Source organism: Penaeus monodon, chromosome 14 (assembly GCF_015228065.2).
Source record: "Penaeus monodon isolate SGIC_2016 chromosome 14, NSTDA_Pmon_1, whole genome shotgun sequence".
In the NCBI taxonomy this organism is placed as follows: Eukaryota; Metazoa; Arthropoda; class Malacostraca; order Decapoda; family Penaeidae; genus Penaeus; species Penaeus monodon.
In genome coordinates, this window is record NC_051399.1 from 8,106,601 (window position 1) to 8,126,600 (window position 20,000).

At 38.4% G+C, this 20,000-nt stretch overlaps 1 protein-coding gene across 2 annotated transcripts in view; it reads left to right on the forward strand.

Annotated features, from left to right (window-relative positions):
* LOC119580844 (solute carrier family 22 member 7-like) overlaps positions 1-10,907 on the forward strand; it is a 21,599-nt gene extending 10,692 nt beyond the window's left edge. Inside the window, exons 4-12 of one of the 2 annotated variants that reach the window (XM_037928997.1) lie at positions 206-300; positions 461-626; positions 1,076-1,230; positions 4,336-4,504; positions 6,598-6,670; positions 8,107-8,261; positions 9,177-9,391; positions 9,872-10,047; positions 10,295-10,904. In XM_037928997.1, coding sequence (XP_037784925.1) covers positions 206-300; positions 461-626; positions 1,076-1,230; positions 4,336-4,504; positions 6,598-6,670; positions 8,107-8,261; positions 9,177-9,391; positions 9,872-10,047; positions 10,295-10,555 — 1,465 coding nt within the window. In that variant the 3' untranslated portion in view covers positions 10,556-10,904. Of the gene's footprint in view, positions 1-205; positions 301-460; positions 627-1,075; positions 1,231-4,335; positions 4,505-6,597; positions 6,671-8,106; positions 8,262-9,176; positions 9,392-9,871; positions 10,048-10,294 lie in introns of both variants that reach the window. The other variant, XM_037928998.1, reaches the window with a different exon arrangement.
* Positions 10,908-20,000: the final 9,093 nt, after the last annotated feature.

Below are 20,000 nucleotides of genomic sequence, written 5' to 3' on the forward strand. Positions count from 1 at the left end.
GGTCCACGGCTGCTCAAACATGAGCATACCGTTATTGATGATGATGTATATGTGTGTGTGTGTGTGTGTGTGTGTGTGTGTGTGTGTGTGTGTGTGTGTGAGTGTGTGTGTGTGTGTGTGTGTGTGTGTGTGTGTGTGTGTGTGTGTGTGTGTATACAGGCAAAAAGAGATAGGCAAGGGACTTGTTTAAACTTATGTTCCGCAGAGAAGCCGACGGATTTTCAAGCTGTTCCCGGTATCAGTTGGAGTGGCTGGAGGAAGGAGCAGAGGAGCCATTCCTTATCCACAACATCACGGAAGGTATGATGTGGTATAGCGTGCTTTCCCATGTTCTGAAATAATGGTGATGATGATGATGACGATAATGGTGATAATGATACTGACAATGATGGCAAGGATGATGATAATAATGATGATGATGGAGATTCAAATATTCTAAAATGTTTCTCCTTCTCTGCAGCCTGTGAGCAAGGCTGGGAACACGACACGTCCGAGTTTTTGGAGACAATGGCGACTAAAAACGAGTGGTTTTGTGAGCGGAAAGACTACGTCAACCACATCTATTCCCTCACTCAAGCGGGCCATACCGTTGGGACTGCGATCTTCCCGGTGATTGCTGATAGATTGTAAGTATTGTATGGTGATTCTCATTTATACATATATTTTTTTCTTCTATGGAAACTTTTAGGAACAGTGTATGTTCTATTTCCTGTTACTTTATTATCAGGATAATATATATCCTTGAAGATTATGTCTTTATTTAAAGAAACTTTTGAAATGATCTGTGGTCTATTTATAAACCTCTTTATCAACACGTAAATATATTTCATTGCATGCTTGCATATAGAGAACATTTAGAAATAATCTGTGATCTATTCCGAGTCACATTATCAACACGTAAACATACCCCAATAATTCTTATATTTGTTCTTTACTTGTGAAATTTTAGAACAAAATACTCATCCCAGGTCGCCTAGTGAACACGACCATACCTTATATTGATTCCTATATCTCTATATTAGCGATTAAAAAAAAAAAATTAATTACAGCAGCTTAATAAAGTAATTTATCACAGTACAGGTCGCCGGCTAATGTTCTACGTGGCTCTTGCAATACACGCAGTTTTCACATTCCCCATCGCGTGGGTGTCCAACTATGGCGTCATCTGCGCCCTGAAGTTCTTTGCAGGACTTGCATTTGAGACGATCAATATGATGTCTTATATCTCTGGTAGGTGGTTTTTCCCTCGTTTGTTCTTTCTTTTCCCTTCTTTTCTTATTTCGTTCCTATATTTTCTTTCTTACATTCTTGTCTCTTTATTTATTCGTTTTTCTTTTATGCCTTTCTTTCTTTCTTTATTTGTTTTCTTTCTTCCAGTGTTTGTTTTCTTTTTTCACCTTTCTCTCGTTCTTTCGCTTTACTATACAGAATATGTTTATTTTATTTTATTTTATTTTATTTATTTCTTATTTTTGTATTGCCTGAAGACGAATCTATTTTCCACAAAACAATTAGGACGTTTTTGCTTTTATCTCTAAACTGAACGTTTCCTTTCATTTTCTTTCATACACTAATGTAATCAGATAATAAGAAAATAATGATAATAGTAGTAATTATAGTTATTATTATTATCACTGAAGCGTGTCGCAAGGCTCGGCTGAATGGGAATCAAGTCTTGCGTCGTTCCATGGTGCATAGGGCTCGGACACTGCTGAGAAGGGACAAGGAACAGTTCATCAGGAATCTTGCTGAGGAGGTCGAAGGCCATTTCTTGGTAAATGACCTTCGCCCTGCCTACCAAGCCCTGAGAAAACTGAACCCTAAGCCCTCCGCACAGATGACTGCAGTCCGATCAGCGGATGGACAGATCATCTCAGATCATGTTGGGGTTCGTGAACGTTGGGCTGAGTATTTTGAACAGTTGTACCAGGTGGATCCTCCAACAGTTAGCTTGGATGTAAGCGATGTCGCAGTGCCTGTGCCGGACCCACCCATCAGCGAGGAACCTCCTACCCTAACAGAGGTTAGGCTGGCGATTTCCAAGCTGAAGAGTGGGAAAGCTGCAGGCATATGTGATATCCCTGCTGAACTGCTAAAGGCTGGGGGTGAACCTATGGCTCGGGGCCTGCATACAGTCCTGACTGCCATTTGGCAGTCTGGTACCATTCCCCCTGACCTGCTGAGGGGCGTGGTCATCCCTCTCTGGAAGGGGAAAGGGGATCGATGGGACTGTAGCAACTACCGTGGCATTACACTGCTCAGCATACCAGGCAAGGTTCTCGCTCACATTCTTCTGAAACGGATCCGCAACCACCTACTGAGGCACCAGAGACCGGAGCAGTCTGGATTTACTCCTGGCAAGTCCACAATAGACCGTATACTAGCGCTTCGAATAATTGTGGAACGCCGTCGTGAGTTTGGTCGTGGGTTGCTTGCAGCCTACATCGACCTCAAGAAGGCGTTTGACACGGTGCATCGGGAATCGCTATGGGAGATCCTGAGGCTCAGGGGAATTCCGACACAGATTATTGGCCTGATAGCAAGCCTCTATACTGGTACTGAAAGTGCTGTAAAGTGTGGTGGGGGTATGTCGAACTTCTTCCCTGTTAATTCAGGGGTGAGGCAAGGCTGTGTCCTTGCACCCACACTTTTCAACACTTGTATGGACTGGATAATGGGCAGAGCTACTAGCCAAAGTCAGTGCGGAGCAACACTAGGCAATATTAAGGTCTCGGACCTTGACTTTGCCGACGATGTTGCCATCCTATCTGAGTCCTTGGAGGCACTTGTGGCGGCTCTTGATGCATTTAGCAATGAGGCGAAGCCCCTAGGCTTAGAGGTCTCCTGGACCAAGACCAAGATTCAGGACTTTGGGGGCCTGTTAGGGGAACCCGTTCAGTCGATCCATGCTTGCGGCGAGGACGTTGAAGTCACAGAAAGTTTTACATACCTTGGTAGCGTAGTCCATATCTCTGGGTTGTCAGACCAGGAAGTCAGTAGACGGATTGGTCTGGCAACAGGAGCCATGAACTCGATCAACAAGAGCGTTTGGAGATGTCGGTACCTATGCAGAAGGACCAAGCTGCGTGTCTTCAAGGCCTTGATACTTCCAGTTTTGCTCTATGGAAGCGAAACCTGGACGCTATCCAGTGCCTTGGAGTCTCGCCTTGATGCCTTTTGTAACAAGTCCCTTCGCCGGATCATGGGGTACAGTTGGCAGGACCACGTGTCCAACCGGCGGTTACACCGTGAGACCGGCATGGGACCTGTTACTTGCATAATCCGGGATCGCCAACTCAGGCTATATGGCCACCTAGCTCGCCTCCCTATGGACGACCCTGCTCACCAGGTTGTCTCTCTGCGAGACAACCCTGGGTGGAGGAGACCTGTGGGACGTCCTAGGAGATCATGGCTTGGGCAGCTCGACGAGACCTGTCGTGAGGAACTAGAGATGGGCCGTGTGCCTGCCTGGAGACTCGCCTCGAGGGATCCTCGTGGCTGGAAGCGAAGGGTGGATGCGGCCATGCGCCCCCGTCGGCGTTAGCCCCTTGATGATGATGATGATTATTATTATTATCATTATCATTATTATTATTATTATTATTATTATTATTATTATTATTATTATCATTATTTTTTACTATTATTATTATTAGTAGTAGCATTATTAATATCATTATTATCATTATTGTTATTATCATTATTATTATTGTTATTATTATTATTATTATTATTATTATTATTATTATTATTATCACTGCTACTTATATAAATATAATTAATGCCGTATATCGCCTAGTCTTTCTCCTATTTTTTTCCTTTATTAACACACTATATTGTCTTGAGTCTCTAGCCTAAGGCGACAGCCTACCTACCTCTCTACCTACCATTTTTCCTCCTCATCCCTAGGTTTTAAATTCGTTACACCAAAAAATCACAGTACAGGTCCTTATCTCTCTACCTACCCATATAAACTAGTATGTAAACATTTCCTTAACGTTGTATATTCACAAGACGTTCCCCATTTTCCCTCCTCATCTCTACCTCTTGAGTTCCTTGTCCCCCCAAAATCTTAATGAGTGCACGTTCTCTTTACCTATCCATATATATCCGTATACACCCATCTGTAAGGTTATCTTAAACGGTATATATTCACTTACTTTTCACCCATTTTAGTTCTTGAGTTCTTATCCCTAGCAAATTTTGGTACAAGGTTTTATCTCTCTATCTATCCAAATACTTTGTATAGACTCCTACCTCTCTACTTATCCACATAGATATCTATATATAAAACTATCCCTTAATACTACGTATTCATATGTTTTTTCATCACAGGTTTTGAGTTCCTAGCTCCAGAAAAACGCACTACAGGTTCCCTCATCACGTTTGCGGGATGGACCTTCGGCACATGCCTGACATCACTTACGGGATGGCTGATTCCTAGGTTTCAGTATCTGGTAGTGATCTCGTGCATACCGGCTGTTTGTGGGTTCCTTTACTGGAGGTGAGTTTTGAAATGTGTTATTTTGTTGTGTTTGGGGATGGGGTGGGAGTGGGGGATGAGGGTGTTTGTATGTGTGTGTGTGGAATGGGCGGGTTAGAGTTTTGCGTTTGTTTGCGTCGTTGTCTGTGACGTGTGCAGGGTGGCGCTTGTATGTGTATTGGTGTGGATGTGTGTGTGTGTGTGTGTGTGTGTGTGTGTGTGTGTGTGTGTGTGTGTGTGTGTGTGTGTGTGCGAATGTTAACTTCAACATCCTATGAATAGTGGTCAGATATAGATATAAACATGAGCTTAGTTAAGATTTTTAAATTCCAGACACTCCTTGACCTAAATCATTATCCATTTCAGGGACCTTGATCCACCAAGGCAGATTTCCTCCAAATGAACAGTCAGGTCAATACTTTAGCACGGTATGCTTCACACCTTGCCCTAATTTTTGACACTATTGTGATTGCCAAATGTCTCTAATTAGTGTTTACTCTTGGCTTTCACAGATTAGTATCCTTTAGCCAAGAAGACATACGAACAAGTAAAACGCGACGCAGTTGTGATGTTACAAATCCACTACTTCTTCTGGAGGTGAGTTAGGAGAAGTGGATTTGTAACGTCACATCTACGTCACACTTTACCAGTTCGAATGCCATCTCAGCTGAAGGATATTACGCTTTAAAAACACGAGTAAATGCAGCAAGTAAGCTATGCTTTATAATGTCAAAAATTAGGTCAGAGTGTGAAACATACTGTACTAAAGTGTTATACTGATCTGACTGTCCGTTTGGAAGTGATTTGCGAAAGACGATGGATCAGAGCCCCTGAAACAGCAAAATCTCCGTTGCTGAGCATTCATATGCTTAAGTAGGACTGTGTTAGAGAATACAACTGTATTTCGTAAACTGTTTAGTCAAATTAATGATGAATGAACACCGAGAGAGAGAGGGAGAGAACAAACAGATTGATGGATAGATAGAATAAAATGAGAAAGAGAGAGAAAATAGACAGACAGAGAGCGAGCGAGTGTGAGAGAGAGAGAGAGAGAGAGAGAAGAGAGAGAGAGAGAGAGAGAGAGAGAGAGAGAGAGAGAGAGAGAGAGAGAGAGAACAGACAGACAGATAGATAGATAGAATAAAATGAGGAGAGAGAGAGAGAGAGAGGGGAGAGAGAGAGAGAGAGAGAGGAGAGAGAGAAGAGGAAGAGAGAAGAGAGAGAGAGAGAGAGAGAGAGAGAGAGAGAGAGAGAGAGAGAGAGAGAGAGAGAGAGAGAGAGAGAGAGAGAGAGAGAGAGAGAGAGAGAGATTCAAACAAACAGACAAACATATACAGTCTGAGAGAAAACAAAATCATAAATAAAAAATGTCTGCTTTCTGCCACGCATGACAACCCTTTAACAGACAAAGGTAGCCACAAGGTTTACTAAACACAACCAAAATCGACAGTTCATCAATATCACTTGTAGCAGCCTCGAGCATATCACATGTTAAATCGGTGTGCTAATCCTCAATTAGCGATATCATTTAACGGCAAAACTATCACACTAAATCATAGCTTTGTTTCGAATTTTACGCTAATGGCCCTATGCATTTATGTAGCGGGAGATGGTACATGGTTACTGTCAGGGGCGTCATTTCGACTTTTTCTTGTGGGAGGCAAGGATGGATAGGCGTGCGAAGCGAACAAGAAATAGAAGAATGATCTATTCTTGGGACATTTTGAAGCTATAAACAGACCTATATCGGGGCAATTTAGAAAAATAAAAAAATGGGGGGGGCCAAACCAGACCTTGAGGGTGGGGGGGGGGGTGAAACGATGTCTCGGGGGGGGGTGAAACGATGTCTCGGGGGGGGGGGAGCAACTACCCCCTAACCCCCCTCCCCCAACTGACGCCTCTAGTTAGTAAAACATTCCGTTTGTGTGTGTTTGTTTGTTTGTTTCCCTCCCTCTCTCTCCCCTCTCTTTATATCCATCCATCTATCTATCTATCTCTCGGCGAGCATGTGTTTATTTTTTAATTTCACTCTCTGTTTACACACCAAATACAAGTTTCATGACTGCCACCAAACCCTCTTTCCTTTCGTTAACTCAGTATCACATCTTTTCCAGGTACCTTCCAGAGTCCCCGCGCTGGCTTTTGTCTCAAGGGAAAATCAGTGAATGTGCCACGACTCTCTTACTGGTATGGCTTTCACTAAGGAAACTTTTATTTATCTATCTATCTATCTAACTATCTATCTATCTATCTATCTATCTATCTATCTATCTCTCTCTCTCTCTCTCTCTCTCTCTCTCTCTCTCTCTCTATATATATATATATATATATATATATATATATATATATATATATATATGTGTGTGTGTGTGTGTGTGTTGTGTGTGTGTGTGTGTGTGTGTGTGTGTGTGTGTGTGTGTGTGTGTGTGTGTGTGTGTGTGTGTGTGTTTGTGTGTTTTGGGGGGTTGATAGAAATAAATAAAGAGAGAGAGAGAGCAAGAGAGTGAAAGATAGATGGAATAAGAGGCAGAGAGTGAGTGATAGGTGAATAGGTTGAAACGTAGATAGGTAGATAGATAGGTAGGTAGACAAACAGAAAGGTAGAAAGATAGACAGGCAGCCAGATAGGTAGCTAGATAGATAAAATAGATAATAGATAGGTTAAGAGAGAGAGAGAGAGAGAGAGAGAGAGAGAGAGAGAGAGAGAGAGAGAGAGAGAGAGAGAGAGAGAGAGAGAGAGAGAGAGAGAGAGAGAGAGAGAAGAGAGAAAGAGAGCGATGGAGAGAGAGAGACAGGCAGACAGAGATGTAAAAGAAGTATAATGTGCGAGAACGAGTCGAAATAATAAGAATTATAGTGAAATTAAACAAGAAAAAAATAAAAAAAGAAAATTCCACAACGTTCCTGTAATTATCTCATTACCATCAACAACTCTCAGCTTGTGTTGATTCCTGAACGTTATGAATAATTTAAATTTCTTTCACAACATAATTACGTTATTCACTATTAGCTTCAGGATAATCAAGAAAATACTCGGGATTTAATGGCACTATAATGACCAGGTTTACGTAACTTTTTTTCCCATTAACTTTACATTATAATTTTAGAGTTTTTGTTATATGGTTCTGGTGGTATTATTATCAGTGGTTCTTAACCTTTTAATTACCACGCCCCCTTTTAGTCCTTCGTCATTCCCTCCACGTCTCCCCTCCATCTGTAAATAAAATTTACTCACAGATTTTAAAGAAAATTCTAAATATGTTTTGTTAGTCTTTTTAATGAGTATAAATTACTGGTAGTTACATTAAAATTAAACTTTCCATTATGTCACCATGCTCTCGTTATATATATAAATACACACATATATATGCATACAATTATATATATATATATATATATATATATATATATATATATATATATATATATATGTGTGTGTGTGTGTGTGTGTGTGTGTGTGTGTGTGTGTGTGTGTGTGTGTGTGTGTGTGTGTGTGTGTGTGTGTGTGTGTGTGTGTGTGTGTGTGTGTGTGTTTGTGTGTGTGTGTGTGTGTGTGTGTGTGGTGTGTACATACATACACCCACACCCACACACATCCAGTAACATCAAAAACATATACCTAGGTAGCCCGCTCGAACAACAAGACCGAAGTAACCCGCGCGCAGTTGGAGGCTGAACTGCGCATACTGTGGGACCGACAGGAGAAAGAAGTGTCACTCTTTGAAGTCCTTCGTTACCCGAAGCTTCGTGTGAGGGCCCTCATACTCCTCTATATGAGGTGAGTGATTTCACTATCTTTTTCCTGCTATTAGTATTTAGTGTTCATATTCTTCTCGTGTCGGGTAGTTAGTATGTTTTTTTCCGATCTGTGTGTGTGTATGCTTATAACTAAGTGCGTATGTGTGTGATTTTGTTTGTGCATGTGTGTGTTTATGTGTGTGTACAGGTACAAATATCATTTTATACCTCTTCTAGGCTAGGTACAGCTTAGGAACAAAGGCTTAAGGGTGTCCGATTCTAGCTACTAATGAGAGAAGCCGACGTTTTACTACTTTTGTTCTGCACAAAAAAAATATTTCCAGTTCCTTAAATTACCCGTTGCCTCTCACCTAAAAAGTGATATTAATATATGATACTGATTTTCAGAGAACACATTCATCCAGGTGCATTGTTTTTAATATGTAGGAGGTATTTATGGTTATGCCCACATAATATCAGCAATTGCTTATGTATATACACATGCACACACGCATGTATGTATATCTATGTATATTTATATTAATATATATTCATATATATATATATATATATATATATATATATATATATATATTCATATATATTCATATATACATACATACATACACACACACCACACACACACACACACACACACACACACACACACACACACACACACACACACACACACCACACACACACACATATATATATATATATATATATATATATATATATATATATATATGTATATATATATATATATATATATATATACATATATTATATATATATATATATATATATATATATATATATACACACATACATACATGGAAGAAAAACCCACAGAGTGGAAGAGTGTTTTCCATTCACATACATACATATATATATATACACACACCAACCACCGTTATTACCCATAGAGTGAAAATAAATGCTTCTCTTTCAGCGCCTGCACGTTCTTAATTTACGGCGTGGTGTTCCTCGGAGTCACTGTTCTCTCGAGAAAACTTTTTCCTGACCATTTCGTCCTGTCAATCTCGGAGCTCCCCAGCAACGGCCTCGGCTGGGTGTGGACGCACTACCTCGGTCGTCGCTGCACCTGCATCCTCTCTTTCCTCACAACTGCTGCATTCTGTGTTGCAGCGACTTTTTGTCTTGAAGGTTGGATTGTTTTAGCAACGTGTTTAATAGAACTGATTTTTTTTCTTCTTGCCGGCACCGTGGCGGACGAACGTGCCTTCCCTCCCACTTACCTCCCCCCTCCCCTCCTGCTAAGTGGAATATACCACAGCACATATGTTTTTAATCCTTTATATATATATACATATATATATATATATATATATATATATATATATATATATATATATATATATATATACATTGTATATATTTTTTAGGGATTTCCATTTTTTTAACCCTGACTTTTTATATATTTTTAAATTCATTTACATACACATACATACATACATACACACACACATACATACATACATACATACATGCATGTATTCATCTATGAGTCTACCATATATACTCATATATAACATTTTCACTTCTGCCGTTTGGCAGTCTCTTAATCTATAAACGTCCATCTATAACGCATCGCCAACATTTCCTCTGTTTACTTTCCTCCTTCAGACAAGTGGGCGATGCTGGCCGTAGCTGCATGCATCAGGCTCTTCTCCACACAGCTCATATACATAGTGACGATTCAGAGTGGCGAGATCTTTCCCACGCCGATAAGGTCCACTGGGTTCGCTTGGATGGTGGTGTGTGGAATGGGAGCCATGGTAGCAACCCCTTATATTCTTCATGTATGTATTTTGTATTCTTTGTTTTGTGGTATTTGCGTGTTGGGTAGTACTGTAGTTGTCATGGTTACTAGATTATGAACCTGGTATATTTTATAGGATATTTTTGTCGGTAATAGTACACGTGATATGAATATGAATTGTGATACGAATAATTCTAATAGTAGTTCCTCTTTTCTCTCGATTTTAGTTATTCGAAAAAAAAGGAAACTAAATCCCCAAATCTTATAGCAACCGTTTTTCTCCCTAGTCGGGCTATGGTGAATCTTTTCCTTACTGGCTCCTCGCATCGTTCCTGTTACTCGGTGCCCTCCTGGGTCTCTTCCTCCCAGAGACTATCGGCCTACCACTTCCCCAGACTTTCGAAGACGCTGAGAAACTGGGCAAAGGACGACCCCTTATGACCTGGATCCACTACTGGAACCAACACAGGTATATGCCAGTCTCGTCTGAGGAACCTGACAGTCTTGAACTCAAAAGCGGTTTAAATACATTTGAGAAAGAGAACTAAGGGTTTCAGTTTACTAGACTGTGCAAGAACGGACAGATGTAACAACACACCCTTACATTGCCCAAGAGAAAGACGCCATGTAATAAGTCATCAATTACCCCCCAAGTGACATATATTCCATATTTTTTTTCATTTTTTTTTAATAATTATTTTTTTACTTTATAGATTTAAATTAATCTGTAATTGTTCTATCAACACGCTGCGGCACAAGTAGATAGAACGAAAGATATAGAAGTAAAAAATATAGAACTATCCTTGGTTGAAATCTACCTCACTCATATGTATGTTCATTTTTGTACTTTTAACAAGAGATATCTGTATCTATGGAAAGATTAAAATTAAGTAAGAATTATTCAGTATCAAGCCTTACCCTCTCTCGGAAAAAAGTTATACCTCCCTAACCCCCTCCTTACTTCCCTCCATCCTCTCCCTCCTCCATCTCTCTCTCTCTCTTTCCCTACCTCCCCCCCTTCCTCCCTCTCTTTCTCTCCCCTCCATCTCTTCCACGCACAAAAATAAACTGTGAAATAAGATAACCTAAACGTGTTTGTGGCTTTCAGGGTACGTACACATATTCATTACTTCAAAAGGATCGCAATAGGATTTTTTTTCTGATTCATGTACATCCATCAATTCAACGAAATAGCTGTTCTGAAAGGTTTACACCGTCGGTATCTGTTAATTAAGAGAAGTGATACCCAGGCATGTCAGTAACAAAGGAACGTCCGGGCTAAGAAGACCAGGAGACTAGGGGGCATCTCAGCGCCTCATAGCAGTCCAAGGCAAAATAACATGTTCTTTACGTTAATACATTTTGCATCGGAGGGATATTTTTCTGTAAAAGGGTGTTGCATTACGAAAAGAAAAATGGGAAAATACAAATTCGTACGTTTTGGATGTATGGATATATATTTATACACACACATATATATATATATATATGTGTGTGTGTGTGTGTGTGTGTGTGTGTGTGTGTGTGTGTGTGTGTGTGTGTGTGTGTGTGTGTGTGTGTGTGTGTGTGTGTGTGTGTGAGTGTGTGCGTGCGTGCGTGTGTGTGTGTGCTATACATACACATAAATACATATACATACATAATTACATACGTATAATCGAAGAAGATTTCAAAGAGTAGGTGCTTATTTCCAGATTTCAAGTGACGAAAAATAATACCAAACTCAGTATGTACATATGTATAATATATATATAATATATATATATATATATATATATATATATATATATATATATATATATATATATATATATATAATATATATTGTACATATATATATGTACATATATATATATATATATATATATATATATATATATATATAATATATATATATATATATGTGTGTGTGTGTGTGTGTGTGTGTGTGTGTGTGTGTGTGTGTGTGTGTGTGTGTGTGTGTGTGTATACATGCATATATATACATATATACATGGATATGCAAATCTATATATATACACATAAAAAAGTATATATATATATATATATATATATATATATATATATATATATATATAATATATATATATATGTATATATATATATATATATATATATATATATATATTTGTGTGTGTGTGTGTGTGTGTGTGACTGCGTGTGTGTGTGAGTGTATGTGTGTGTGTATGTGTGTGTATATGTGCGTGTATATGTTTTATACGTGTATGTGTGTGTGTGCGTGTGTGTGTGTGTGTGTGTGTGTGTGTGTGTGTGTGTGTGTGTGTGTGTGTGTGTGTGTGTGTGTGTGTGTGTGTGTGTGTGTGTGTGTGTGTGTCTGAGTGGTCAGATGCCTTAAATGTCACGTCCTCTAACTAGCAGGGCCAATTAGGGCAGCGTACTAACCTAAGCCACGCCCACATGACCTTTGCCCGCTACCGTAGCCCGTGCAATCACTCTGCCTCGAATCACGATCCTGCTCGGACGCTGACTCCTCCCGGGTGCCACCCGCCAGGGCGCCCTGCCATTCCGGGCCTTGCCGTTGCTTGGGGCTTCTTCTGCACAAGCCGGTCATTCCAGTTTTCATCTACGCTGCACGACTAAGAATCTTTTGTCAATACTTACATGCTAGCAGACCGTGCGTTTAAGTGAACTCAATCCTGACAAATTGGTAAACAGCAGTGATAACAAGTACCTGACAGTGTGCGTGTTCGTGTGTGTGTGTGTGTGGACACATTTATAAAATATACCTGAAGATGGAATCAAGTTTGATTTCGAAACTGAAAACTGTGAAATCTTTAATGACTATAATTCAAAAGAGATTTGAATTGCCTCAAATAGAATTATGCAAGATATTCATCTGTAAAACTGCCAGTAATAATGCTTTGTGTTTAATATGTATGAGTAACATTTGTTAACAATAGCACAGTACCAGAGCTAGTCATGGCTGTGGTATGTCCAAATTGCTAGTTAGCTTGCTTGAGATTTGCGAAGTTCTGGCTTCGCCCGGGCCTTTCACTTATGGCCCGGCCACTAGTTAGCTAGATGTGTTTTCTGTAACAGCTCTGTCTTCCTCTTTCGCACACGCACACACAAACACATAAACACTCACGCACACGTACATGCACGCGCACACACACACCCATACATTAATTCACTAATATTCAGACACCCCTATACTTAATGATACTCCATAGAACGACCAGACTCTGTCGCTCATATCAGTAACAATATTCAAAATGTCGACATTATGCTAAAAAGAGAGATTTTTTTTTTTATCGGGAGAATAAAATACAGGTATTTCCACAGGCAAGAGTGATAAAAAAGGAAGAAAGACATTACATAACTGCAGAAGAACAAATACCGTATACACACACACATACACATATGTAATATATATATATATATATATATATATATATATATATATATATATATATATATATATATATATATATATATGTATGTATACTGTACGTTTATGATATAAATATACAAGCTCAACAGTATCAAAGAACAGGCTGTGTATCTCGATTTATTGATAGAGTTCAGGCAAGAAGACAAGTAAATACCCGTGATTATTGGAATTATCCAGTTGTCTGAGATTCGGACTATGCGAACACGGAGCTCATTCGCGGCGGATATGATATGATGCAAAATGTCATGCAACTTCCACTTTTCATGTGAAGATCAATGGCTGAGAAATACAACTCAAAGTTTCACAGCCTTGCAAAGGGACGCGTGGTGTGTATAAACACTATTAAGTTGAAGAGTACTCAGATTCTTTTTCCGTTTTATTGAAGCTTTCAGAATCATTTGGTTATGATAAAAAATTATACCAACATATTAAGTATTGATTATTGACTTTTTATGTGAAAATATTAAGTATTGATTATTGACTTTAATTTATTGTGGAAAAAAACTGTGAGAACAAACTTCTATTGATTTGGTGTTTTGCAGCGACCATGATACAACATGAAACAATGTATCAAAGTGCAGGAGTTTAGGGATACTACAAAAAGGCCTTAAGGTTTGAGACGTTTTTGTAAACATCCCCCTTTTCCTTACACGGACGCTCTGAGATAAAAACAAAAGTGATGACTGTAATCTCGCGTGCAGTCTTGTTTTTTCACCCACACCTGTTATAAAGCACGACGCTCACCTGGATTCTCGTGAGTCTTTTAAGCCTTGTGAACGTGTTATAGTGGTGAACTTATCTTTAATAATGTATTTATATGTATATTTCCAGTTTTACTGTGTATCATCAAGTCTGTGAGAGGATCGAACAGGGGGACAGGAGTGAAACGAGTGTAATAGCGTCTTTCTCCCCACTCGAACAGAAGGACTTGCTGTTTTCTTTCAGTTCGTGAAAAGGAAGTAACACCTGAAGAAAGCGAATATTTGCTTCTTGTGTAAATTATTGCAAATATATGAATATTTATATATAATTGTGTATATATATATATGTATGTATGAATATGTATGTATGTATATGTATTATTGTATATGTATGTATCTATGTATTATTGTATATGTATGTATGTATATGGATGTGTTACTGGTGTTATCTTTTAGGTAATCATTCTCTCTATTTATCCGGGTTTGGGACCAGCACTGACTTGGGATTTATATGTATGTGTGTATATATATGTGTGTGTGTATGTATGTATGTATGTGTATATATATATATATATATGTATGTATGTATGTATGTATATGTATGTGTGTATGTATATATGTATGTATGTGCATGTATGTCTATATATATATATATATATATATATATATATATATATATATATATATATATATATATGTGTGTGTGTGTGTGTGTGTGTGTGTGTGTGTGTGTGTGTGTGTGTGTGTAGGTATGTATGTATCAAACCCCCAGTATCATGATACTGGGGGTTTATCCTCATCCTTAAAGTACTTCTTGAATCTCTCCTGTATCTTCTTATCCGTTAGCAACACATAATTCGAATCCTTCCTCTATTTAACACGATACATGTTTTTTGATGCCTTGCCCCTAGTCTATGCTATCCTCTGTCATCTATATCTTTTTCTCTCCACCATGTTTCAAGCCTTTGCTTTGGTCATTGCCAACTTCTTTGCTCTTCTATAGGCCTTCTCACTCTCCACTGTTCTGTTTTGTTTGCACTGATTCTTTGTTTCTTTTTCCTTTTTAGTGTACATCCTTTAGAGTACGCCTTCTCCCCAGCCCATTCTTCTCTAATTGTACGTGGCCTTCCACACATTTCTCCTAGTACTATACTGTCAGCTCCTCTCAAGACCTCCACTTTTTCCTTCCACCAGTCTAAGTCTTCCTCTTTACTTACATTCGCCCTCTCTAGCAGCTTCCTCTTTCGGTAAATACTAGTATTTCCTGTTTAGGATTATGCTTTCGTTAATTCATAATTACGTTTTCCATGCGCTATTCATCACATTCAATAACTACATATATGATGAGTAAAAAGTGGTACACATATTTTCTAAGGCCCGGGCGAGCTGAACTAGTGTAACCAATCCTGCTCCAGACGTCGCCAGACCATGGGTGGGCCTAAGCATTCATCGTTTTTCACTATACTCAGATCATATGAACATGAACGAAAGAGGAATGTGCTAGAGAGATTATATGTAATTTACACTCTTAATCACACAAAGGTATCCTCAACAAACAATGTAAATATAGGGAATGAATATTACTTTGGGAGTAAAATTGTAAATGGATGAGTAGTGCACAAAATTTGTGAGGAATAATTAAATACTCATTTAACAAATTTTAAGTGTTGTACTTATCTATTTAGAGGTTATAAAAATGATGCTAAAATTATTAGCTAATAAAATGTTGTTTATTGCAATTGACCTAGGGTAATGGTCGGAAACATTAATTAATCATAGGGTACTTATATATATGGATATAAATAAGTCGATTTTCGGTTTCAGCTGACATGCAGTACAGGATAAACAGTATAAGCAGTATATGGAATTGTTAAACTGATGCATTCACAGCAACTGCGTCTATTTGTGACATTTGTATCGGATACTACAAATATCTGCTCGATAGTGGTGTGAAGCGATCGCCTTGGCCTCCACCGCCACGCAAAATAGAGCATGAACCGATAAATCACCTAGGGGGTCTGTAGGAGCTCTAGAATTCAGTCAATTTCTGGTATCTGCATCACTCCTAATATTTGAGATATTTTGGTTCGTATACTTTTGATGAGATTTAAAAAAAAAAAAAAAAAAAAAAAGGTTCTGACTGACTGGCTGACTCGTAACGCGACTTTACGATTGGATTCTATTTATATGATTAAATGCTCAACCTCATCATTAGCCTACTAAATATTCGCGGCAAAGGACATGAGTCGGCTCACTGACAGTTGCATTCAAAAAGGTCCATTCATAAACACAGGAATTTAAGTCTCTTCATTTGTAGCTTGTGTACTAGATAGGTAAGTATGCATTTCCCTACCAGCCTAATAAAGCATATAAATAATTCAAACACAGAAATCCGTTACTAAAATAAGATGAGAAAAGAAAAAGCAACATCTTGTCTTCCATCGTGAGGAATTCCACCCCGTATTTCTTTTCTATTTTTGTGCAAAGACGCTCGGTGTTCGCATCTGGGGTCTTGAAAGAATTATAAATTGAAATGAGAGTTTTTTCGGCATGGGCATCGTATCACTGCATATAAGGTAGCCATGTACATTTAATATTCATTCCCTTATTCAGCATTGAACCAAAACTCGTAGGTATTGAATGTGATGAATAGCGCATGGGAAACGTAATTATGAATGAACGAAAGCATAATCCTAAACAGGAAATACTAGTATTTACCGAAAGTGGAAGCTGCTAGAGAGGGCGAATGTAAATAAAGATTAAGACTTAGACTGGTGGAAGGAAAAAGTGGAGGTCTTGAGAGGAGCTGACAGTATAGTACTAGGAGAAATGTGTGGAAGGCCACGTACAATTAGAGAAGAATGGGCTGGGGAGAAGGCGTACTCTAAAGGATGTACACGAAAAAGGAAAAAAAAACAAAGAATCAGTGCAAACAAAACAGAACAGTGGAGAATGAGAAGGCCTATAGAAGAGCAAAGAAGTTGGCAATGACCAAAGCAAAGGCTTGAAACATGAAGGAGAGAAAAATATATAGATGACAGAGGATAGCATAGACTAGGGGCAAGGCATCAAAAAACATGTATCGTGTAAAAAGGAAGGATTCGAATTATGTGTCGCTAACGGATAAGAAGATGCACGAGAGATGGAAGAAGTATTTTAAGAGTCTGCAGGATGAGGATAAACCCCCAGTATCATGATACTGGGGGTTTGATACATACATACATACATACCATACATATATATATATATATATATATATATATATATATATATATATATATATATACATATATATATATATATATATATACATACACATACATACATATATACAATGCCATGCATACACATATATACATAAAACAATTAAATATATATACATACATATGTATATAAGCATATATACTTACATACACATATACATACACACACACACACACACACACACACACACACACACACACACACACACACACACACACACATATATATGTATATATATATATATATATATATATATATATATATATATACAATATATATATATTATGTATAATATTCATTTATATATGCATACATATGTAGATACGTATATGTACATATATATATATATATATATATATATATATATATATATATATATATATATATATATATATGTGTGTGTGTGTGTGTGTGTGTGTGTGTGTGTGTGTGTGTGTGTGTGTGTGTGTGTGTGTGTGTGTGTGTGTTGTTTTTTTAACGGTAGGTTCATGTTTGAGCCGCCGTGATCACAGCATGATACTTAATTGTAGTTTTCATGTTGTGATGCTCTTGGAGTGAGTACGTGGTAGGGTCCCCAGTTCCTTTCCACGGAACATATATATATATATATATATATATATATATATATATATATATATATATATATATATATATATACATACATATATATACACGGTTAAATACACTTACATGTATATACACAAACATGTACGGTATACATACGTACATATACATACATATATATAAACATACATATACATACATATACATATGTTTTACATGTACGTACATATATACATATACATACATATTCATATATACACATACATATACATATGCATACATACATTTACATATACACATCCATATACATACATACATATAAAATAATACATATACATAGATACATAGCTGCGTGTCTTCAAGGCCTTGATACTGCCAGTTTTGCTCTATGGAAGCGGTACCTGGACGCTATCCAGTGTCTTGGAGTCTCGCCTTGATGCCTTTTGTAACAAATCCCTTCGCCGGATCATGGGGTACAGTTGGCAGAACCATGTGTCCAACCGGCGGTTACACCGTGAGAATGGCATGGGACTTGTTACTTGCATAATCCGGGATCGTCAACTCAGGCTATATGGGCACCTAGCTCGTCTCCCTGTGGACGACCTTGCCCATCAGGTTGTCTCTCTGCGAGACAACCCTGGGTGGAGGAGGCCTGTGGGACGTCCCAGGAGGTCATGGCTTGGGCAGCTGGACGAGACCTGTCGCGAGGAATTAGAGATGTGCCGTGGGCCTGCCTGGAGACTCGCCTCGAGGGATCCTCGTGGCTGGAAGCGAAGGGTGGATGCGGCCATGCGCCCCCGTCGGCGTTAGCAATAATTTACACAAGAAGCAAATATTCGCTTTCTTCAGGTGTCACTTGCTTTTCACGAACTGAAAGAAAACAGCAAGTCCTTCTGTTCGAGTGGGGAGAAAGACGCTATTACGACGACTCCCGTTTCACTCCTGTCCCCCTGTTCGATCCTCTCACAGACTTGATGATACACAGTAAAACTGGAAATATACATATAAATACATTCTTAAAGATAAGTTCACCACTATAACACGTTCACAAGGCTTAAAAGACTCACGGGAATCCAGGTGAGCGTCGTGCTTTATAACAGGTGTGGGTGAAAAAAAACATGACTACACGCGATAAAAAGTCAATAAACAATACTTAATATGTTGGTATATATTGTAACCAAATGATTGTGAAAGCTTCAATAAAACGGAAAAAGAATCTGAGTACTCTTCAACTTAATAGTGTTTATACACACCACTCGCCCCTTTGCAAGGCTGTGAAACTTTGAGTTGTATTTCTCAGCCATTGATCTCCACATGAAAAGTGGAAGTTGCATGACATTTTGCATCATATCATATCCGCCGCGAATGAGCTCCGTGTTCGCATAGTCCGAATCTCAGACAACTGGATAATTCCAATAATCATGGGTATTTACTTGTCTTCTTGCTTGAACCATATCAATAAATCGAGATACACAGTCTGTTCTTTGATGTTATTGAGCTTGCATATTTATATCATAAAGGTACAATATGCATATATATATATATATATATATATATATATATATATATATATATATATATATATATATATGTGTGTGTGTGTGTGTGTGTGTGTGTGTGTGTGTGTGTGTGTGTGTGTGTGTGTGTGTGTGTGTGTATGTATATATATATATGTATGTATGTAAATATATATTTCTGTATTTGTTCTTCCACAGTTATGTAGTCTTGCAAGTGTCATCACCACCTGTTGAAAAACCTGGGTCTTATTCTCCCGATAATAATCTTTCTCTCTCTCTCTCTCTCTCTCTCTCTCACTCTCTCTCTCTCTCTCTCTCTCTCTCTCTCTCTCTCTCTCTCTCTCTCTCTCTCTCTCTCTCTCTCTCTCTCTCTCTCTCTCTCTCTCTCTCTAGCATAATGTCGACATTTTGAATATTGTTACTGATATGAGCGACAAAATCTGATCGTTCTATGGAGTATCATTAAGCATAGGGGTGTCTGAATACTAGTGAATTAATGTATGGGTGTGTGTGTATGTGCGTGCATGTACGT